Source organism: Buteo buteo, chromosome 7, assembly GCF_964188355.1.
Source record: "Buteo buteo chromosome 7, bButBut1.hap1.1, whole genome shotgun sequence".
Taxonomy (NCBI): Eukaryota; Metazoa; Chordata; class Aves; order Accipitriformes; family Accipitridae; genus Buteo; species Buteo buteo.
The window spans coordinates 40028680-40051452 of record NC_134177.1 but is presented as its reverse complement, the minus strand read 5'-3'; the positions used below and the strand labels follow the sequence as shown (position 1 = coordinate 40051452).

General features: G+C 49.7%; 1 protein-coding gene across 1 annotated transcript in view; it reads left to right on the top strand.

The window, feature by feature from the left end:
- POR (cytochrome p450 oxidoreductase) overlaps window positions 1-22773 on the top strand; it is a 31485-nt gene that overhangs the window by 3945 nt on the left and 4767 nt on the right. The window contains exons 2-10 of the mRNA XM_075032541.1: window positions 9114-9306; window positions 16633-16681; window positions 17540-17668; window positions 18292-18441; window positions 19303-19427; window positions 20345-20434; window positions 20907-21005; window positions 21663-21779; window positions 22608-22726. Of these exons, the coding sequence (XP_074888642.1) occupies window positions 9128-9306; window positions 16633-16681; window positions 17540-17668; window positions 18292-18441; window positions 19303-19427; window positions 20345-20434; window positions 20907-21005; window positions 21663-21779; window positions 22608-22726 (1057 nt within the window). The 5' untranslated portion in view covers window positions 9114-9127. The remainder of the gene's footprint in view (window positions 1-9113; window positions 9307-16632; window positions 16682-17539; window positions 17669-18291; window positions 18442-19302; window positions 19428-20344; window positions 20435-20906; window positions 21006-21662; window positions 21780-22607; window positions 22727-22773) is intronic.

Sequence of the window (22773 nt, the reverse complement as noted above, 5' to 3'; positions counted from 1 at the left end):
GGAGGACAGCTCTCTTGCTGAGCTACCACATGACGTAAGGATTGTGCAGTAACACCTCCTTCCCTCACAGCAACGTAGGAAACAGGCATGTAGTGTCTGAAAAGCTCTCGCATCCTCAGAGGAAAGCTACCTTACAAATATAAAATGTCCTGGTTCCATACAAACAGCGCTTGGTTTTCTTTAAATGAATAAATCCCCAAAACATACTGCTCTGATTGGAGGTCTTTACAGTTCTTAAACCTTTGCAGGATCTGTTTAACCATGTGTCTCTGATGCTTTTCCAGCTGTCAGTTTCAATGGAAACCTTCCAGATGAAAAGGGCGTTAGAGGGTTTTGCTGTCCAAACTCTTCCTGATGGAAGAGGTCAAAGTCTGTGGCTGCCAAACCTGTCCATAGTGCTCCCCTCCCTGTAGTGGCTGCAGGCAAAATCATGGCTTGTCACCCAAACCCTCAACAAATGCAGGCAGGGGCTAAGCAAATGGCCTGTTTGGGGAAAGTGAACTTCCACCTGTGGCAGCAGAGGCTGCTGAAAAAATACCATATTTCCCTCTTGATCTTAAAAAAACATCTTCAGCAGGAGCTGAACCATGCAAAATGCATGCCTGAATGGGTTGCTCCTGAGGTTTTGCAGCATAGCCCTCTGAGCTGTTGGTTTGACTGAGTAGTGCCTATGGTAGTTGGTAATAAGGTGGTCTAAAACTCCTGCAGACTTGTCCCAATTCCTGAATATTGGTGGTGTTGAGACCCCTGTTCCTCTCTCAAACAATGCCTGAAGCGTGGTGCTCTAAATTTGTCCCTCCTTGGGAGGGGAGGGTAGGGAACAGTATTAGCAGAGGGTTCAGTTTACCTGCCATTCTCAGGTTTTGTTTATCCTGTAATCTTGAACACTTGTTTTTTTTGTGCTGGCTCATGTTAATCTCCATGAATGAAGGTGTTCAGGTGCCTAAGCTGGTGAGATGCCCCACATCCTTGTTTAAAGGTTGAGAGACAGACTTTTATCTGGTGAAAGGAAGTGTGCAAATTCAGTAATTCTGGGTTGCTTTCTTTTGAGGCAACTTGGCAAGTTTGAATTCATTTTTGTGTTGGATAATACTTTAAGTCCTTTTGTTAGGTGTACTGGGCTTACCACATAGCCCTACCTTGGTATACCCATAGCGTAGAGTTGCTTTCTGCCTCAGTAAAACCATTCCTCTTGTTGTTCTCTTCCTTGCTTTTACAGCTGCTCTGCTGTCCTTGAATAAGGACCTATTGGCCAAAAAAAAAATAACATGCAAGTGTGACAGTGAAAGCTCAAATATGCCGTGTTTCAAGCTCCAGACTGACTGATGCACGCTCCGCGTGTGTCTCATGCCTAAAATAGAAGTTCTGCCGACGTCTGAGCCGGTGTGTCAAGGTCTGGCTAGAAGAGACCTTGCACAGTGAGAGTAATTTGTTCTCTTTCACCAAAAAACCAGCTTTGAGTTGTGTGTGTGTTTTTTACCCCTGCTCGAGGTGCTGCTGCAGCCAAGTCCTCTGTTTAGGTGGGGGGTTCCGAGTTGCTGGAAGTGACAAGAGGCCCACGGAGCGTCACTTTCCCAGTATTGCGTGAAAAAGAGACTGCTGCTTTCCACCCTTCTTTACTGAGCTGATGGTGGTTAATGGGAAGTTGTGGGATGTGCTGGGATGTTTTTTTACATATGTGTGATACAGAAGTGCTAGGCGTAGTGAGCCTTCATGCGTAGTGAAAGCTAAACCTTGTTGTTGTGGGCACTGGTGAAAGTCAGCCCTGGATCACCGCTTGTTATCGCTGTGATGAGGAAAGCATGCCTTTGGCTCACCATGTGCAGTGGCCGCCCTGTTTCACAGCGAGCCCCAATACTGGCGCTCAAGCTGAGGCTGATGGAGCGAGGAAGCTGTGAGGTCTCCCACCATGCCTGCTCTCCCCAGCGCAGCCCCCAGGAGCCCAGGAACTCGCCTGTAGTGTGGTCCCACCCAAAGCAGGGAGCCTGTGCAGACCAGACCAAGCACGGCCACTCATCTGGGCGGACCAAAGGCCTCGTACTGAGAGGAAACGCGATCTCTGCGCAGCAGAGCTGCAGAGAAAAGGCTAATCCAAGGGCTGTTGAAGGCAATGTTAAATAACCTGGATCTGAGTGCCAGCTTCAGTGGTCCGCTTTTGTTTTGGAAAGGACCACTTTTCTTGCCAGGTCTCCTTTTACTGAAAAGGAAGGGAAAAAGAGCTAATTTGAGACTTGTTCAGGCCAGTAACTGGCACAGGCTGATGTAAACAGAATTTCTTATTCTAATCGGTTGCATTCATACCCGAAGAGGAACGAGAGAAATCTAGTTTTGCCCCAAGGGTCTCCTGGCCTAATACCACACACTAACATGCAGGAAAGTCTTCACTGCAGTGAGATTCAGAAGAGACTGGGCACAGAAATGCCATCTCCACTACAGCCCTGCTCTTTTTCTGCTTGCTGCTGACCCTCATCCTTCCTTGCAGGCTTGTGTCTGTGGGGCTCCTCTTCCTGACACAAGTCAGTAACCCGTCTGTCTTCTTTCTTTAGTGGGTGAAAGAAGAAAACCCTTTGCTGGTCACAAGACTGCATTCCTGTTTGTAAGCAAGTCCCTTCCTTCTCCACTGCCACCACTGCACGGAGCGATGGGGGCTTGCTGCGGCTTCCTTTCGGTGCCGCCGTCTGTGCAAGCTCTCAATGAGCTTTGCAGATGCCGTGGGAATAGGGACCTGCGAGAGGGCTGCAGAGTGGTTTTTGGTTTTTTTCCTCCCAGGTGTTTTAGCTGGTTTTTAAGTTAGTTTCTGTTTATTTTGCCATTGTTTCTAAAGCTCGGGCTGCAGGTCAATGCTGTATAAAAAGAAGGGGTTTCCATTTGCTTTGGCTGCTCATTTCCATGCTGTCTCTCCCCTCTGTCCTGAAGCTGTCTTTTGGGGCTGTGCCATGATGCCAGTGGAAATAACTGATCTCTGGTTTAAAACTGTAGGGTTTTTTTTGTAAGACTTCTTCTTGAGGCTGGTCATGTCCCTGATATGTGTTGTGCCATGTGCCATGCCGCGGAAGGATGGTCAGCACGAGAGAAAGGGTGATCCCAGGGGCAGGCCAGGCATGTGGTGGGGAGGGGGGTCTGGTCATGGACACCCTCCTGCACCTAGGGAATTCAGGTTGGTCCCTCTCAATCAGAAAGATGGCTGTGGCAGGTCTTGTGGTAATGCTGACATCCCCAGCTGTGCAGAGCTTCCAGTGCTAGAAATCGACACAGCTGTGTTTCCGCTTTGTTTGCTAATGCAATGCAAATGCTGAGTCAGTGACACGAGGGTCATCATCATGTGGCTGCAGAGAGCAAGAAGAGTGCTCCGCCAGGTTGACTCTGCCAGCAGTGCCCCTTTGTCCCCTTCCCTGGTGCGGCTGTGCGGGGCTTTTACTGGGAGTCTGACTTGAGAAAGCCAGTCCGAAAGAACCGGTGGCTTTTTGAGTGTGCGCTGCTGTTAGATGTGGTGGTGACTTGCATGGATTCCCGTTTACAAGAAACCAGAAGGCAGTCCTTTGGTAAGTGTCCTTGCTGGGTGTGAACGGGGTGGCTAGCATGGAGGAACTGGGGACTCCGGGGCTTGTGTTGGCGGCGTGATGGTGTTGCTGCACAATGTGTGGCGAACTCGTTCCTGCAGGCATGGTTTGACTTCAGACTGGCTACCTGGTGTCCCTGCTAGCATCTGTCTGAGACAGCCTGGACCTTGCTGTGGGCTGGGGAAGGCTTGGCTGCCTGCGCCATGCTGAGCATCCTTTGAACGGTGCCTGGCATTGGTGCGAGGGTTGGGTGACAGTGGCTAATGGCATTGCATGCGTTTATGTTACTCGATTCCTCATTTGACTCGGTTGTCACAGATTTTTGTGTGCACATACTGCAAAATAGAGCTTCTGCCTGCAGCTTCTGTGTTTATCTGCAGGTGTCCAAAGAGCGCTGCTGCCGCTTGGTTCCCATTAGGAAAACTGGCTGTTTCAATAAGCTCAGGGCCATGGGAGATGGTACAGCCTCTGTACTGCCCCATGCCAGGGCAGGCAGAGTCCGTAGGGCACAGCAGGATTTGCGCCTATCACTGTGTGGGTGTGCAGGGATTGTGGGGAGCCCTCTCTGCTGTGTTGAGCTGAACTCGGGGGCTTCTTGGTGCTACAGGTTGTGTACCCCCAGCTGGAGCCTGGGGATCGGGTTATTGGAGGTGGGAGCAGTGAGCAACCCGGGCCTGTGCTTGGTCAGCAGTCTTCCTTCTCCTTTCCCTCTCATGTGAGCAGGGCTGGTGCTGTGGGTTGTGACGTAGTTATGATGGCACAGGGCTAGGTCACTCATTTTTGGAGCAAGAGTCACAGGCTGCAGTCCTGATCTGGGACCGGAAAGCCAAACTGTCCTGAGATACTTGAACTCATCCCAGGCATTTTATAAATAAAAGGCTACTTCAACTCAAAGAGCCAACATCCTGCCCAGATCGACAACTTAGCTTCAGAGACAAGGCTTTTTTTGGTCACTAGAAGATGCTGCAATGTGACTCGGAGAAACGTCCTTGTGTTTGGCAGAAAGGGAGACCTCCCAGCCATGTTTCATGACTATGATGCTGTGCATGCCAGTTGGAGTTGAGGGCTGCAGCGTGCTTTTGGGGGCATCTGCTCCACCATCTCCTAATGCTGCCATTGGCTGTGTGCAAGAGAGGGGAAAGAAGGATCTCTTCGGGTTGCTGATCACTTGGCTTTTAGGGCACTCCCCAATCCCATCTTGTTTGTTGTGATACTATTTTTATTTATATTTTAATTTTTTTAATGCTATGATGTGATAGCACCTTTTGTCCACGTGGAAAATGTGGGGAATTTGAGGATACCTGACACTGACAGTGCTTCCAGTCCTTTGCTTGAGATGTGCATGAGACATAGGAATATGGTTTTTAATATGAGAAGGAAGTGCATCTGTTTGGCAGCATGGAGATGTGCAGAAAGGGTCCCCAGTGATTTGAATGATTGCAAATGAAGGAACTTCCCAGGTTTAGAAGCTGCATTCAGAAGCTGAAAAGCTGTGCTAAAATATAGCATTGCTTGATTGCAATCTTTCAAAATGTTGTGACTTTTCTGTGTGACATAGATGCCTCACATCTCGGCTGAGACTGGTTGCTTTACACCAGATACTGTGTGCATAAACAAGGATCCAGGAACTGCAGCCATGATTTAAAAAAAAAAAAAGAAAGAAAGAAAAAAGGGGAAATGGAGGTCTGTCTTGTCTTGATTGAAGACATAATAAACAATGGGCATAAAGTAACTACCTTTGAAACTAGTGTCAGGGGAACTTTTACTTCTGCATCATAAATTTCTTTTCCCCTTTAAAACCCTGATCTGGTTCTATCAGGGTCCTTCCAGAGACTGCAGGATTTCCAGGATAGCTAAATTCTAAATAAGAGTCAGGTTTCTTTTCACTGGAAGTTAGAAAAGGACATGTATTTGAAAATGAATTGCTGTGAACTTGTGGAAAATAATTGTTACACCCAACTAGGTCAGACTGAGATAAATTGAGGAATAATCTTCCTGTGCTAGGTGAAGTGAGTTATATAGTTCCTGAGTTATGACAGCCCTTTAAAAAAAGTGTGAGGTCTAATTCCACATCCTTTGCCTTTCTCTTGATATATCTAAGCAAACCTTTTCCTAAGGGTGGGGAGCAAAAAGAAGAACCTGTAGCTATGATATAGGACTTGAATAACTAAATGTCCAGGACCAGATGGAGCCCATTATCAAAGTTAAAACAGTTCTTGTGTCTTTGGTTCCATCACTAGAGAACAACTGTCCTTCCTTCCAGAGTTAGAGGTCAGTATATAACCTTTATGCTATGGAGACTTGTGATTGGAGAGGGGAGACCAAGCCAAGACTCTGGTCCATGCACCAGACCCATAAGCCTCCAGAAATGGTGCTCTTCCCTCTGGCTATGGGTGTGGGGAGTTAGTGGGTGGTCTGGCTGCTGCTACAGCTGTAGGGTTCCCCTTTGAAATGCTGGAGAGCTGCAGTGTGGTGAAGGCCAGGAGATAGTATGGCTTCCTCCCCTGCATCTGCCCATGCTGCATTCCTGGGAGCTTCATTCCTGAGGATGCGTCTTTCCAAGGCATCACTGCTTGGGAGAGCAAACCACCTCCCGAGGCTTCAAAAAGCAAAACCCTTTGTGGCTGCTGCTTGTCCCCTCTGCTCCGGGAGGCCAGAAGCTCTGCTGCTTTGGGCATGGCAATAATTGCTGCTGGAGACATAGCCCTCACTTTGCTGATGAGCCCAGGAACTCATTCTCTCGTCCTGTGTAAGGGCAGCTGGCAAATATCCATGTCTGAGCTATTGGCAGCTGGGAGGGGAATTGCTGTGGGGCCAAGCATATGCAGCCTATATGCGTTCCACCCTGGGCTGGCTGCCACTCACCAAAGATGTGTCTAGCTTGAAACTCTCCTCCCCATGCAGTTTATTACAAGAGATACTGCTGTGCTTTGTGCAAAGAGGCTTTCCTAGGGCTGGGCTGCTGTGAGTGCTAGATTTGGTGCTCAGAAGGGAAGGTATGCATCTGCTGCCCCAAACCAGATTAGTGTGGTCTCCAGCCTTGGTTTTTTTCATGGCTTCCTCTGAGCAAAGGTTTGTCATTACCTTATGTACCATGGGAAAGGGCTTGTCAAGGAAAGTGGGTGAAAGAAAGGCTGTTGCTGAGGTTAAACTTACTGACGTGGCCATCGCTGCCCTGTATAAGTGGAACCGGTCACCCTCATCTAATTTGGGCAATGGAAGCTGGCACTGAAAAAAATGCACCTTGCAGTGTTGGAGATGTTTATCGAGGCAGCCTACTGCCTGTGTTCGGGCACTGCTTCCTCCATCTCTTTGCAGAAGAGTTGGGGCCGTGCTGTGCATGAGCAGCAGCTGAGGCTCCCTGGGGAAGCATTGACCAGCAGCCCTCAGGTTCTTTGCCCCAAGACTTAATGAGCAATTCAAGTGATGAGACAGCAAGAATCAAAACTGTGTGTGAGAGGATGGGTCATCTGGCAGTTTTTGATTGAGATCTTCCTACAGATGAGCTGGGGTGGCAGTGACAAGGAGAAGAGCTTGCAATTAAAACTTCTGAGGTTTCACTGGGAGTGAAGGCAACAAACCAGCAACATTTTTCCCCCTACTGGTGCATTTCCTTGGTGTCAGTTGCCAGACCAGCTCCTTGGTGATTTACTGGAACTGAATAAGGAGGAGGTGAGGCACCCTGCTGGGAGCTGTGCCTTTTTGGCAACTAAGCTCCAGTTGTGGAGGCTTTAACTAACAGTTTAGTCTACAGTTGTACAGAAATAACACACAGCTCTTGCCTGGCTCTGAGATCCAGTGATGGAAAGCCTGTCTGCAAGGAGGGAGGACAGGGTGACCTGCCTGATGGAGAGGAATGGGCAATTTCCTTGTCTGCAGTCTCATCGCTCACATTTTTCTTCCAACTCCCTGCTTAGCGTCATCTCTGGCAACCTAATGCGTGGTGTTTTAGTACCCTTCGTACTATAGTCACTTGCCAAGTTCTTCACCAAATTAAACTTCTTGTGGGGTTGAGAACTAGTTGGGCTGCAAAAGTACCCAGGAGCCCACCCACGATTACTGCCAGGTGTCTGTGGACTTCTCCCTACACTCTGCAGAGCTGCCTTTTATAGCTGGTGGCCTGTGGCAGAGTACTTTCTGTTCTCCAGAGCTGAACTTTTTCTTTGTAGGAGTAACAACAAGAGGTTCTTCTTTGCTGAAGACCTGGTCTCCCTTGTTAGCGTTCCCTAAGCATCACCTTCCCTCTTCTTCCCAACTTGTGAATGCATTAGCATAACCTTAAACTTCAGTCAGTTTTCTTTCTCAGCCCAGGCACAGCTTGGAGTTTGCTGCTTCTCTTTCAGCCCCCCAGGAAAGCTGTCAGGGAGCTTTTCTCCAGCAGGCACACGTTTGCTGAACAGGTTAACTCTCCCTGCCTGGCTCAGCCATGGGACGTGTCCTTTCTCTCCAGTGGCACCCCCGCAGCTCTGAGTCAGTTTTCTGTGTGCAAGTTCAAATGTCCATGGTCTCCTGGGTTGGCAGGATGCCCAAGTACAAGAAGAGAGTCACTTTGCCCTTACAAATCAAGTTTTGAGTTGATTATCTGTTTGCTTGGACAGAGTGCGCCCTTGTGTATTGGGAAGATAATCTTGCAATCTGGACTAGGGTCAGAGAAGTTCAGAGCTTTGGCAGAGCAGCAGGAAGGGGTGAGTGATGGGTGGCTCCCCAGGGGAAGGACAGGGGTCATAGGGCTAGTCAGGCACTTCAGGGCTGGGTGCTTATCCTCGCACTACCGTGGACTCTGGGTATGGCCATAGGCAAGTCACAAGTCACTTAAACTCTTGCCTTGGCAAGTGGAAAGGAGTAATTCGAGGAGATGGAAGTTAAACTGGGGAAGATAGTGGAGAGGACTGGGAGGTCGTCGGCCCAAAAAGAATAGTAAATAGATAGTAAATCCAATCCGCATGTGGAGGTGTATAATCAATTAAAAGTATTCATAATTTGTGTTGTAATGACCTAATGTGGGGATGCTCACAGAATTACCATGCCACAGTTTTGCTCTGTGGTTACTAAGCACAGCAGTAGATCTGGGGCATCATATCACCTTGTGGAAAGGAGGGAGAAAGCCCCAGATCTGTGGAGTGACTGGAGGAGTGAGGTCTTCCCCCAGTAACACCCCATGGGCTCTGTGGTGAGTAAGGGCTTTAGTAAAGGCTGGCCATGAGTCCCTGTTCAGTTTTGCTGGGGTGTTAGTAGGAGCCAGGTTGGGCTCCCTGGCTGGAATGTGGGGCTGCTCCAATGGTGCTGGCAAAGGGAGAGCAGAAATCACTTCTAATGGATCAGCATGGGTGCAACAGGAAGGGAAAAGCTTGGTGGGACAGCGAGATACCTTGGGATGCAAAAGGATCTTGCAGTATTGTGGTGTAAAGCCTTTCTCCAAAGAGTTGGGCTGCCTTGTGCTCCTAGGACTAAACGTACAGTGAAGAAGCATACTCTGAGTGGCCCCTAATGCTCTTCTGGTCTTCTGTGGCACTGTGTGACTGCTGGTGTTCATTTGTTTTTCTTTGCTTGCAGTGCCTTTGACCATCATGGGGGATGCTGGCATGGAACCGAACATCTCCCCTCCTGACAGCAGCGCACAGCAAGACTCTGCCTTCAGCATGATGGACCTGTTTCTCATCTCACTCATCGTTGGGCTTTTTACTTACTGGTTCTTCTTCCGCAAGAAAAAGGAGGAAGTCCCAGACCTCCCCAAAATGCAATCAGTGTAAGTAACAACTCTCAGACAGCATGGGGTGAGTGTAGCTTTCTGTCTTGCTTATGGTGGGTCCTTGGAGGCTGTGCAGGAGGCTCAGCTGGATTATAGGAGGTCCCCAGGTGAGGGGGCTTGGTCCCAAAGTGCATTTCACTCCCCTCGTATTTCTTCTGAGCTGCGCGTTCACCTCGCAATGCAGAAATCCCCGTGGAAGAGCCAGGCTGCAGTTCTGCCTTACCCCACCGTGTGGCCCAAATTAGTAATTTGTGTTTCCTAGGTAAGGCAGAAAAGCCTCTGGCTGTACTTCAGAACTCTTAAGGATTGCTTTGGCTATTCTCTGCATTTTCTGATAAAAGTCATATTTAGATAAATCTGGAGAAAAGTGGACTTGCTTTTAAGCAGGTTTCCTATCAGAAGTCTTATCTGCCTTTAGCTATGAAGAGAAGAAATAGTCTTGGGGAGCTGGGAGATAATTCCTGGGCACGAGCTGCTTGGCAGCTCTTGTGAAACTTGCTTGGCTTTCATGCCAGGTTACCACCACAGCAGGAGACTGGATTTGGAGAGGGAGAGGTCCTTGTTCCACCTTGTCTTCTGCAAAGGACTTAGGGCCAGGAGCAAGCCATGTTGGTGGAGGTCTGGGTGCATTTAGTTCCTCATCTCAGTCACATACCAAACTTAACATCAGTTTTCTTCTGGACCTCTTAGCTCATTCCTTCTGTCTCCTGGAGCATTAGTAAGAGCACTAAATAGAAGTTTGAAACCCACTGCAGCAGAGACCATAGGAGCTGGCATTGTGCTGTACCTTTCCCCTCAGTCTCCTCGGATCTGTTGCCTGTGTGGGTGCAGTTTGCCCCAGAGAGAAAGCGAGCCTCAGCCTTAGCCCAGCTCTGTGCTTTCCACTATTAGGCCTTTGCAGAAGGTAACCACACGACAAAGGTCAGTCCTCTGGGTTTGTAGCGTTGGCTGCAAATTGACTGTAGTCCTCCTAGTCCTGAGTAGTTGGTTGTAAGGCCATGCCACAAGGAGGGGGAAGGTGATGTCTGGCTGCTTGCAGTAGGTTCAAGATTTAATGTATACAGTTGCACCAGCAAGGTGTCCTGTGTGAAGTGGCTTTCTCCCCGTGGCACTTAGCGGGTGCTGCTCTGGCAAGAAATACTTCTCAGTCCTTCATTTCAAAGTGTTACAGCCCAGCATGGAAAGAAGCTGTGGCAGGACCTGTCCATAGGCTGCTCAGATGAGGATGTTTGGTGATATGCCAAGGCTTTTCAGCAGGGGATTGATACTCCTGTTACCCTGTGTGTAAAAGCTAAATCAAACACAGCAAGCAGTTGTGGGTCTGTTGTCTCAGACCTGTATGTCTACCTTAGTGGGTTATGCGGCTTTCAGTTTTTAGGGCTCGTCATCCAGTGTTTATGTTGTAATTCAGGTCATAATTGAAAAGGACCAGGTTTGATCTCATCATTTCCACTTTGTTCAGATCATAACCCTCTCCTCTGGTGGCAGAGCCCTCTGCTTGAAGGCAAGCCTGGGATGCCAGGTCTGTTGTGAAGTCCCTGAGTAATGAGAGGAGTAGCACACAGCTCACAACAAACTCTCAGGCTGGCTGCACATGCTGGTATCGCAGGAGGATGGAAAGTAGGTTTTCTGTCTGGGAGGGTTTTAAAAGGAAGAAATGTCCCTGGCTGCAGTACTTTGTGCAGACAGGTGCCCATGAGGCTGGTAGCAGCCTGGCTATCTGTGCCTGCTTGGCCTTACCTTGGGAATTTGTTTTGTTGGATAGGTCAGATACTTTCCTTTTCGTGTCTGTGAGAGTAGGCTGTGTGTATCAGTGTGTGTGGTTGCCTCTGGAGATTGTAACAAGAATGGCTGCACTGCAATGAGAGCTAAGCTGGCTGGAGAAATGGCACTATCAATCTGAAATTAGATCCCGACATGGCACAGATTGACTCAGAGAGCTCCCATGCTCACTGTCCTTGTGACTGTTTCCACCTACCACCCATCACGTGCAGCTCTTCTGGAGGCTGTCATGACCTTGCAGAGAAGTCATGCTGCAGAGAAGCTTTCTGACTCCCCCCGCGTGCGTGTTACCACCTTGTCCTGCTGCAAGACCTCAGCCTGTGGGCTTCCATCTGAGACTGGCTGCAGGTTTTGGCTTTGAGCTTACTCACGGGCATTTTGCCTATGTTTCGTCTGGGGGTTCTGTGCTGCCTTCTTCGTCTGCATGGGAGACGGCTAGCAGGGAGCACCGTGCAACTGCTCCTTGCAAGAGCTGTGGAAAAGGAGCACCTCCCATCACCGATAACCAGGGGGGAGAGGCGAGGTTGCTCCGGATGTTGTCTGACATAATTGAAAAGTGACAGCCAGGCAGGTAAATAGTGAGGAGGCTTTGAAATAGTTTTTCCCTGTACATTAAGCCTGACCCTGCCACTGCGTACTGCAGCCCTGCTGTGGTCATTGTAGCAAGCTGGTCTGAGGGTAGTGTGGACCTGTAAGACAAGACTGTGGCTGGTGGCACGTCCATCCTCCAGGACAGACAGCGACTTCCTGCAGCTCTTGCAGTGTTATTTTATGGGACACTTGGAACTGGGAGGGAAATGAGTGGGGAAAACAAGCTTGTTCAGTCAGGATTTCCTTCCCTCCTGTCATCCTTGAGTCTGGGGTGGAGTTTCCTTTCTGACAAACAAGCAAAACGGCAAGATACAGGATCACACTCTCAGCCACTGCCTGTGTCTGGCTGGATATAGCAAGCTGGTCTATGGGCAGGCAGGGGCAGGCGCATCTGCAGGGAAGCTGTCCCAGACCCATGAAGGCAGAGAGCCCTTGGCAGGTCTGTCTCTGGCTGACGTGGAGAGCCTTGACCTTAAGAGGTGTTGCTTTTCTTCAGCACATTGCTCTGCCTTGACTCGCCAAACTGTCCTGAACTGCTTTATCTGATGGTATTGGGTGACAGTTTTTGTTGTGCCACTTTGGCCCCCAACTTCAGCTTCAGCCTTGGAAGACCTGAGGACAGAAGTGCTGAACAGCAGTTCAGACGCGTGATGATGGCTGCTGTTTCAACGGGTTTGCTTGCAACGTGGGAGAGTGCAAGCAGAGTCTCCGACCTGAACACAGCGTCCAGCAACTCCATGCCCTCCTGGGTTTTTTGGGAGCCGCTATTGAGCAGCATAGCTTGATTAAGCCACATCAGCTCAGCAGGATCTGCAAAGGAAATGCCGCTGCTGCAGCTGCCCTTGATTGTGGAAGAACAGATGCATGGTCAAAATACCCTGTTCTGGATGGCACCTGGACTGGGTTCATTCTGCGTGACTTCACCAGCCTGTGTGGCCCGGGAACGATCATGATCTTGCCCTGATGATGCGTCTCTGGGTTCAGCCACAGCTCGGGCACTTGCTGATCCCTCATGCTTACAGCCAAGCAGAGCTGTTTTCCTGCCCAAAGCACGCAGAGAAGGGGCAGAGTCCAGCATATGCAGAGGTTTCCTGTGTACGAGATGTCCTGTACCTGTGTTGTGTAATACATGTGTGCTTGAGGCAGGCCAGGATACCACTGTCTGAGGATTGCTTGCATTTTGACCATTTTCAGACTTAATTGAAACCACCGGAGCAGCTTTCCCCACAGCCTGCTCTGCAGATGTCATTAGGGAGAACGGCTCTTGATCGCCACGCAGCCATGGCCACTGCGCTTCCTTGCAGGGGCATTGCTGGGGAATGCACTAATTTATTTTTATTCTTTGGCTGCACCTCCTCTGTGTGTTTCTCACTTGCAGATTTCTTTCCTTTCTCATGTGTCCGCTCCGGAGTTGGGCAGACTGTTGCCCTGGGCAGATGCAGGCCAGATAGTGATTGGTATGCTGGGTGTCACCCCCTCCCTTCTCCCCCCCATCTTTAACATTGTTTGGGGCAGAAATTGGCTTATCTCTATTCTGCAGCTATAGAGAAATCCATTCCCTGGTGCTTGTGGGGCTTCCTGTGGCAGGAATTGCTCCAACTCCTTAGCCTGATTAGCTCTCTTTGCTGCCTGAGAGAGAGAGAGAGAGCGAGAGAGAGAGCGAGAGAGCGAGCATCTCTAATTTAATTTAATAGGATCCTGAAGAGAACAAACTCCTTTGAGCTACCTCCGTAATGGCACTGCCATAGTTACCCATAGTGTTGCTCACGCAGTGTCTGGAATCGTTTCATTCAGCTACGGCATTGACTTTTTTTTTTTTTTTTTTTAAAAGAATATATATAAAAGCAGCTGTGATATAAACAGTTTCCAAGGTAACAAGGCTGGGGGAGGGTTTTGTGTCCCGTCCCTCTGCTCCACACGGATGGGAGAGGGATGTGTGCTGCGGAGGATCCTGGGAGGTTTCATTCTCCACTCCTAATTCCTTTCTGCCACTGCTGCCAGATGTTGCAGTTTCTCAGGACTGCGCGGATCCACTTGGTAACTTCCAAAGCCCCGCCATGAGGATCTGAGCGGGCAGGACCACTCCTGCTATGACCTGTGCCGGGACCTTTTGTGCCGGCTCTCTTCTTCTTAACAAAAGGCTGACGCTTGGCTTTAATGCCCAGGAGGAGCAGAATGGAAAGGCTTGTGTGCGTGTTGCTCCAGAGCTAAGTTAGATCCGTCCCCCCACACCTCCCCTTGCAGACGGACACGGCTGCCCTGCGACTCTTTGTCTGCCTCTTCCCTGCCCTGACCATGGGCTGCGTGTACTCGGCCCCACGAGAAGAGGCGGCCGTGGTGAGGTGAGTTAATCTGCCCGATGGGCAGGCGGGATCGCTCTGACTCGGAGGGTCGCTTCTGCTTCCCCAGAGCTGGGTGGAGTGGGATGCCTCTCCCTTCTGGGGCAGGAGGAGAAGGAAGGGGAGAGGCTCTGCTCGGAGGCAGGCTGCTCCAGAGGAGACTCTGCTGTCGGTGCTCAGTTCCTCTGCAGCGTCCAGGCTGCTTTCTCACTTCTGGATGTACGTATGCTTTCGGGAGGAAAGCTATGGGCATGGGAACTTTCTGAAGAAGGAGAGGTGTTCAGCTGAGACGGAGACTTTGGTATTGTTGCTGAGCTGTTTGGAACTTCCTCCCCCTTTCTTTTTCCTGAAATCGAAGTGACAGAGCGCCCTGGGATTTGCTTGTGCTGTGGGCTCTCACCAAGGCTAGGCAATCTGTACAAGCAAAAGACTCGCTCTACAATGGACTTAATCCCCTTTCCTCCACCCATCACTTCTTCTAACTCTCTTAGTTGCTACTCTGAGCTATCTAAGCTGTAAGAGCAGTCGTTGCTGAAAACAGGCTTTCTCTTCTAAGTTTTCCAGGCTGACTGTTGAAAATGAGTGTCATTTCTGTCTTCGGCATCTGTGCATTTTTGCAGCTCAGATTTTCAAGCCACCCTGATGAAGCAATTTCAGGGAGTTGTGTAGCCTTTTTTTCAAAAGCCAGACTCATTATTTCTTCTGTGTCTGAGGCACAGACTGTTCTCCACCACAACACTTCAGTGCAGGGTTGCCTCCTTTGAAAATGGACAAGCTCCATGTGCTCCCTTTTCTCTTCCAAAGGGAGCTTGCTGAAAGGATCTAAACCCTTTTTTTTTTTCCTCTTTTAAAAAGCATTTTGTTCAGCAGTTGACCCAACAGCTATTTTAATTGGATCTCATTTGCAGAGGGCAGTAAACCAAAGAGGTTCACCAGGAAGCCAAAAGCTAAGGGAGAGCTGAGTCTTGTGAGCAGGCTTGGGGGCAGCTCTCCTGAGTCCCAGTCCCGGTGGTAGGCTGGGCAGGGTTGGGGCTGCTCTCTTAAGATGCTTGCGACATCCCTGTTCCCAAGAGGGGACAAAGGACAACATGGGGAGACTGTTAACTGCTGAGAGAGCGAAGTGGGGGGTGCGAAGCAGCTCTCTCCTGGGAGCACAGCTGCCCTGGGTAGCGTTTTTTGGGTAGGGTTTGCTTGTCTTCCATGCATGCTGTATGAGCCTGTGTTGGTGCGCGGAGCTGTCAGACCCGGTTACAGAGCTCCTTCATACCTTTGGGTAGAAAGGGGTGCTTGAAGGCATGCTTTACTGAACAGCCTCCACCCTGCCACACTGTGTGTGTGTGTGTGTGCACGCTTTGCAAATGTCTCACCACATCCGCAAAGATCCCTCCCTCTGGACTGCCGAGTTTAGGAAACTGTTAGTGAGCTCTGCACATTCTCACATGGGCTGGAGCCAAAGCCATTTGTTTTTTGCCTGGAGGCTTCTCTCTTCCCACAGGAGACCCAGCCTTGCATTCTTCCATTGTGAAAGAGAAACAGGAATGGGTCCCACGTTCTTCCCCACTACCAAAGCTCCAGTGGGGAAGACAGCAAATGAGGTCCTGGCACTTGTTATCCTGCCTTGAAAAGACCCCAGTGCCTAATCTGACTGTAGCTAGAGCCACCCCTGCTTGTGTGGCTCCCACGGTCCCCAGGGCTGGGTTGCTTTCACCCTGTGACGCTGAAAACCCATGGGTGTGCTTAGGATAGCAAAGCTCCTCTGGCTTCCTATCTAATAGGGTAGCCATAGCAGTGTGAATCTCTGCTTTGAAGTTTCTGATGCTGTCATAGTTGTTCCTTCTTCTGAGCTAGAGAAAGCCACCTCCATGCAATAATGCAAACGGTCTCTGTGTCAGAGATCCGCGCTGGGGACGGAAACCCTGGTGTGGGAATGAGCCCTGTGGGACCTTTGCAGGCAGCGGTTGCCTTGCCGGCGGCTCTGTGGGTCTGATCAGCTGCATCTGTCTGTTCCGCAGGGCTCTCCAGCTCTGGGACTCATATCTGGCATGCTGTTTTGAGGTTGGAACAGCTGGTTTTTAGCCCTGTCTGACTTCAAGCTTGGGGAATCCACCCTGGGGGCCATGGCTCAGGACCGATCCCTTGCCTGTCTGCTGTGGTGGGAGAAACAAGGAGCTCTTCATTGCCTTCTCTCCCACTGTGGCTTGGCCCCTGAGGTTTACCTGGAGACCTACTCTTGCATCGTAGCTCGTTTAGATCCTTGTAACCTGCTCAGCTATGAAACCTCTCAGAGCAGTTGATAGAGTAAAGGTTTCCTGATGCCCAGGGCTAAGTGTCTGGGCTTTGCCTGCGGGAGGGTTTATCAATGGAGGTAAGGCAGGGGGTCAGCTTTTCCCCTCTGTTCTCAAGAGTCCCTGCTTCTTAGTTGTGTGCAGAGAAGCCCTGCAGCTGAGCGATGGGCATCCCTGGGACAGGGTAAATAACAACGGTCAATGGGGACTCTCGCCCCTTTGGGCAGCCTTCCTGAGATCTGGGGGCCGCTTTTTCCCCACGTGCTTATTCCTGACCTTAAAGAATGAACATGCTTATCTGAAAGGAGGTTCCTCCTGTCTTTCAGAGCAGCTCCGGTGAGGGACAGCAGCTTCATTGAGAAGATGAAGAAGACGGTAAGCTTCTTGCTCTGGCTATGTGGGGTGCTGGGAAGGTGGGGGAGCTCGTGTCCTTCCCAGTTTCCTCTGGAGACTGTCTAGCTGTCAGCAGGGGGACTGGTTTGGATACAGACATGTCTGCTGCAAAGAGCATCCAGGGGAAGGCTGTGTGGACAGACAGGAATAGCTCTTTCAGTCTATGCCTGAGAGATGTTCTTAGAGAAGAAATTAAAGTGAAAATTTGGTGAAAAAAAAGTGTAATACGAGATCAAAGTCAGGAGGGAAATGGCAGAGACTTTAAAGTCATTGGCTGGCAGTTGTTTATCTGCGTGGTTGAGTCCCAAACTGGCTCGCTCTGGAATGGGAGTTGTTGTACACAGAACTGGCAGCTTTTGACTCTGCTGGACTGGACACAAGAGGAAACAGAGGAAGAAGCAAGGGCTGGATATATCTTCTGTTTTACTTCAAAGTAGCTGGCTTGCAGCAGAGGAGGAGCTCCGGTGCTTAGGCACTTTCCCAAAGCTTAGGCAAGTCTGCTTTCTCATCCAGGGAGTTCCCTGTTTCGAGGAGTTGAGCTGCAGCCTTGAGGCTGAGAATAAATCTTGAAGGTTTATTCTTTGCTTTGGGTTTTAGTTTGACTTGTCAGTCTCAGAGGGGTGACTCAAGAGTCACGTTCTTATTAACGGCTTAACCTTGAGTTTTCTGCTGCAAACCTGACATGGAGTCCCGTACAAGTGCAGACTGCTACTTGTGGTTAGGTTGCAGTCCAGGGCTCTTGATCCCAGGTGTTTTCTTTGTCTCTGACAAGATGTGTTTTGTCCTTGCATTTGCGAAATGAGTAATCGCCATTTAACAGGGATTTCTTTTTCTCGCCAGGGGCGAAACATAGTGGTTTTCTATGGTTCCCAGACGGGTACAGCAGAGGAGTTTGCCAATCGTCTCTCCAAAGACGCTCATCGCTACGGGCTCCGGGGCATGGCAGCGGATCCAGAGGAGTATGACTTGGTAATTTAGCCATGAACAGCCTCAGGATAGGTAACATCCTTTTAGTGTCCCCTAAAAAAAGCCCCAGAAAGAACCTGGCCAAGGGACAGTTGCCCTTTTAGTAGTGTCATTTAGGGAAGAAAAGATCAGCCTGAGCGATGCAGAGCTGGGCTTGGTCCTTGCCATTCTACAGATTTGGAGTGAACACTACAACACAACTGAAAGAGGAAGGTAGCCTGGAGTGTCTGGGAGTCGCAAGTCATCCGCTGGCAGCATGAAACTTGCTCTGTATTCCTTCTGTAGTTAGCATTGGTCCCATACTGCTGCAGTCTTGGACAGAGGCATTGACATTGTGTTGTTCTCCAGAGTGAGCAATGATACTGGTCCCTTAAAGCCTTGTATGGAAAATCCTATCTCTTTTCCGGTGGGGTAGAAGTATTGACTTGCAGTCCAGTGAGGGTGGTTAGCTTTATTTCCCCTGCCATTTTGGGTCGGTTTGGCCTTTCCCAACCCCTTTTGTAATCAGTTGTTTGACGTTAAGTGGTGCTGTTCTGCACACCAGAGGTAGCTGTATTGTAGGAATAGGCTTGCCCAATAACCACATTGTGGGATCCTTGAGAGTTTATTCTTTGCTTTGGTTGTAGTCGGACCTGAGTCGCCTCTCCGAGATTGACAAGTCCTTAGCTGTGTTCTGCATGGCCACTTATGGCGAAGGTGATCCCACGGACAATGCCCAAGACTTCTACGACTGGCTGCAGGAGGCCGACGCTGACTTGTCAGGTCTCCGATTTGCAGTAAGTGCCTCAATTTCAGTTTATGTTGCATTTGGGCTGGAAAGTCAAAAGCACTCCACTGTGCCTGCACGTGGCTTGAGTAAAGGCGCAACTTGATGCCTGTGTTGGATGTGGTCCCTATTGTCTTTCTCCCCCAGCTTCATGGACACTTGTAAACATGTATCTGGGGCTTTAATGCAGATGTCAGAGTACTCTCTCCACTCCCTAAATCACAAGGCTTTGCTGGTAATGTCTTGCCACAAATAGCCCAGCAGGCATTGAATACAAGGTCTGTAAATGTGTTACAGGCTGCTGCTGCTGTTCAGAAGCTAATTGAGCAGCCCTGGGCCAGATCTTCTCCCACAAATTAAATTTCTTGGAGGAGTGTGTAGCACTTTTCCTGTGATGAGCTGAATAATTGGCTGAGGTACAGCCACCTCACCTAAACCTCAGCCAAATTCCTTAGGTAGCATAATAATTGCAAATGAGGAGAAAATCCACTGCTGGAGCTGTTAAGCTGCTCTGTATAAAGCAGTGAGCAGACATTTGCTGAGTGGTTTGTAGGAGGCAAGAGACAGCAATTGGTCTCCAGGCAGTCCAGGCTCTTACTGGTCCCTCGAGGAGATGGAGCAGGCAGCCCTTGTATGTGCATCCTCTTGACACGCCTGAGGCCTGGCTCAGGGGAGGTGGTGGTGCCTGCTGCCCAGACACTCGCCAGTGGTAGATTCTTACTCAAGGTCCACAAATAGCTGATGGGGAGCTGGGAGAGGTCTTGCTGTCTGTCTTCAACATCCTTTACTGGGTGATATTGGCCAGAGGATGCCAACTGGATGGGAAGAGTCCAGCCCCTGCTTCTCCACACTTACCAGTGTTCCCTTCTAGGTCTTTGGGCTGGGGAACAAGACTTATGAGCACTTCAATGCCATGGGAAAGTATGTGGACAAGAGACTGGAGGAGCTTGGAGCCCAACGCATCTTTGAACTTGGGCTGGGAGATGACGATGGCAAGTGAGTAGCTTGGCTTGATGGGCTAGTCAGAGCTGGCTAAAGCATTGTGGAAGGGGCCTTGGCAAGAAATTGGCTCTACTACTAGGAAATAAACTCCATAGGGCTAGTTGTGGGAGCTGATATGTCTCTAAATGTGTGTCTGCTCTCTCCCACAATCAGATCCCTGTATACTTAGAGTATCCTAGGTGATCTGGTGTCTGGGAAATCCCACATCAGCTTTAAATGACCATAGTTATATACTCCAGGAGGCTTCGCAGCCTCCTTTGCCTTTGCCCTGCTGCAGCTCCATTGCTAACCCAGCCTGTATAGATAAACTCACCCATCCCTGTGGAGGAGGCAAGCTCTATCTTCTTGTGAACTGTTTGTTTTATGGTGGAAGGCGACAATTTTCCAACTTGGACAATGATTGGTTTTTTTGGACCTCTCTGTGGTCACCTGAGCACCCTGTGGGTAGCAGCTTAACCTGGGAAATTACATCAGCCTGTGGCTTTATCTCCAAGGGCTGCAAGATCTGATGAGAGGGATGTGCTGTGTGTGGGAGGCTCAGAACCCAGAAAAATAAGCATTGCCATGGAGGAATCTGCCTTTTAGGAAGGTGACCTAACGCCAGGAGTGGGCAAGCAGGAGCAGAGTTGCTTAAAGAGCCAGTCTGAATAACAAAGCCTTCCTTGGCAGACCTGGTGAAGAGAGGGGTGGCTGGTATAGCAACAGTTCCCTCCCACCCACTTAGTGATCTGAAGATACTCTTCTGGTGATCTGTGGGCATGTAGACATATCAAAATTGCCTGGATCCAAGGGCAGGTGCCTTTTCCCATGGTGAAGGAGGAAGTCCATAGGGATCTCAGATGGCTTCTCTGGGAATACCCCTTTGTTCCCCCTTGGGCAGGGTTACTGAATCTCTCTTTTGCCCTCGATAGCTTGGAAGAAGACTTCATCACCTGGAGAGAGCAGTTCTGGCCAGCAGTGTGTGAGCACTTTGGGGTGGAGGCTACAGGAGAAGAGTCCAGGTGGGTATGGGAGCAGGTTCTACTGGGTGCCAGAGAGATTGGCCACCTCTGACTGGTGGCTGTGCCATCAGCCCTGAGCTGCTGTCCACTTTCTGTGCGCTGCCTCCCCTTCCAGGCTTGAGAGGGCACATGTGAAATAGATCAGTGAGTGGGTCTGTTTTGGACTGAGCCTGTCCTGGTGCAAGTTTGAACCCAGCTCTGGATTTCTGTTCTGGATGGGGATGTGATGGGTTTAGTTCCTTTGTGGATGGCTTTGCTGGGTTCTGATGCTCCCACTGAAGCTGATGTTTCCTTTTGATTTGGGCTTTCTGCATGGTCTGCCTGATTCCTAATGTCTCGAGAGGAGCGAAGGGGTGGAGGTTGCATTTATTTTTGAACTGCAGCAAATCCAGCAAAGCATATGATGGTTCCAACTGTACTTTGTGACTTCCAGTTTGACTTTTTTCCTTTTCTCTCCCCTTTCCTCCTCCAGCATCCGCCAGTATGAGCTGGTGGTGCACACAGATGTGAACATGAACAAAGTCTACACTGGTGAGATGGGTCGTCTCAAGAGCTACGAGAACCAGAAGCCGTAAGTGTGAAACCACCCTGGGCAGGGTGTACATGGGCCAGGCTTTGGCCAACAGAGTCCTTGATATTTCTAACAACATGTGCTATGTGGCCAGCGTCATTTCTGCAATGTAACCATGTGGCAGGTGTCTGCCCAAGAGAAATGGGCTCAGATCTTCATTGGGACTCTCAGGAATTCCCCAGTTAATGAATCACTGGTGTGTGAGAAGGTGCCTGTGTTCACATGTGCTGTTTGGCTGGTATGTTTGCAGCATCTTGTCTTGAGGTCACTCAGAGCCCTTCCTCGCCCAGGGTAGCTAATGTGTGATGGTTGCTTGCAGTTTTGCTTTGGGGAGATTAGCTGTATAAATTATTTCCAAACTGAAATATCTCTTTGAGCTGTGACATTTCCTCCAATCTACTTTTACGTCACTTGTTCTTAATGGGACAGAGGCTGTTTACTGCTGGGCCATGCTTAGAAGGAAAATGATCAGTTTTCTCTGCCAGTGTGGGTAGCAGCAGGATCATAACTTGGTTTGTGCTTTGAAGCATGAGCCAGGACAGCCCCATGTTCAAATCATGGGAGCCTGCTCTGGAGGCAGAAGGAACATGCTTGCATACAGAAAGCACTGTGAGCCTGCAGGAGAGTAACCCAGAGGATCCTTGTCTTTCCTTCCAGACCGTTTGATGCCAAGAACCCCTTCCTGGCCCAGGTTAGAGAAAACCGCAAGCTGAATCAGGGTGGAGAGCGACACCTTATGCACTTGGAGCTGGATATCTCCAATTCCAAAATCAGGTAGTTTCCCATGGAAGACTGCTCCTCTATTCTGGCAGGACCAGTCTGCATCAGGAGCAAAGAACAAGGATGTGGCACTGGCCTCGTCCAGCACTTCAGAAGGGGACCTTGTTCTCGTAATTACTTGACACTGCCCCTCAGGACTTCTGTACCACATATCAAGTACCCCATGTCAGGACTTTCTCCCAGCTGTTGCACTTTGCCTGGCCATGCCAGCTGGCTGCTCTGGGTCCCTCCAAAGCTGGCTGCATATACCTGTCCTACCTGAGCAGTCCCAACTGCAAGAATTCTCTAGGAGTCATTCAAAAAATGAGGGGGCAGATGAGCTATGAGAGAGGTGATAGCTGGGGATCGCTCATGCCTGGGTTTGCCTGGCTCAGGTGTACAAGCATAGGGGGAATAAAGCCCTGTTCTTAAAAACCCTCTTGCTGGCTTAAATTCCTCTGTGTATGCTTGTGGGAAAGCCATGAATCTGGGTGGCTTAGCATAACAAAATACTGCAGAAGTTTTGAGCAGCTTTGCTTCTTCCCTGTTGGAGAGTTGGCCTGTCCTTGCTGCAAGTCTGGCCTCATTGAAGTCTCTGGCAAAACTGCTGTTATCTTGGCAGTGCCTTGTAAAAAAACTGGTTCTTAAAACCATTATTTCACAATGGTCCTTTCTGCTATTGCTGCCAGCTCTTTGGGATCCTTGATTATGCAGGCACTGTGTAGCAGCTCAGATCTCAGTGTTGTCCTACTGCCCCTTGTCTTCTAGCTGAGCAGCTCAGGCTTGGGGTGGACAAGAAGCGGTTGTGGTGTTTCACCTGCTCTCCTCCTGCTCTCATGCCAGGTATGAGTCTGGGGACCATGTGGCAGTGTACCCAGCCAACGACTGTTCTTTGGTGAATCAGATTGGTGAGATCCTGGGCACGGATCTGGACACAATCATGTCTCTAAACAATTTGGACGGTGAGTATGGATCACCCCTGAGCGTCAGCAGTTCTCCTTCAGCTATG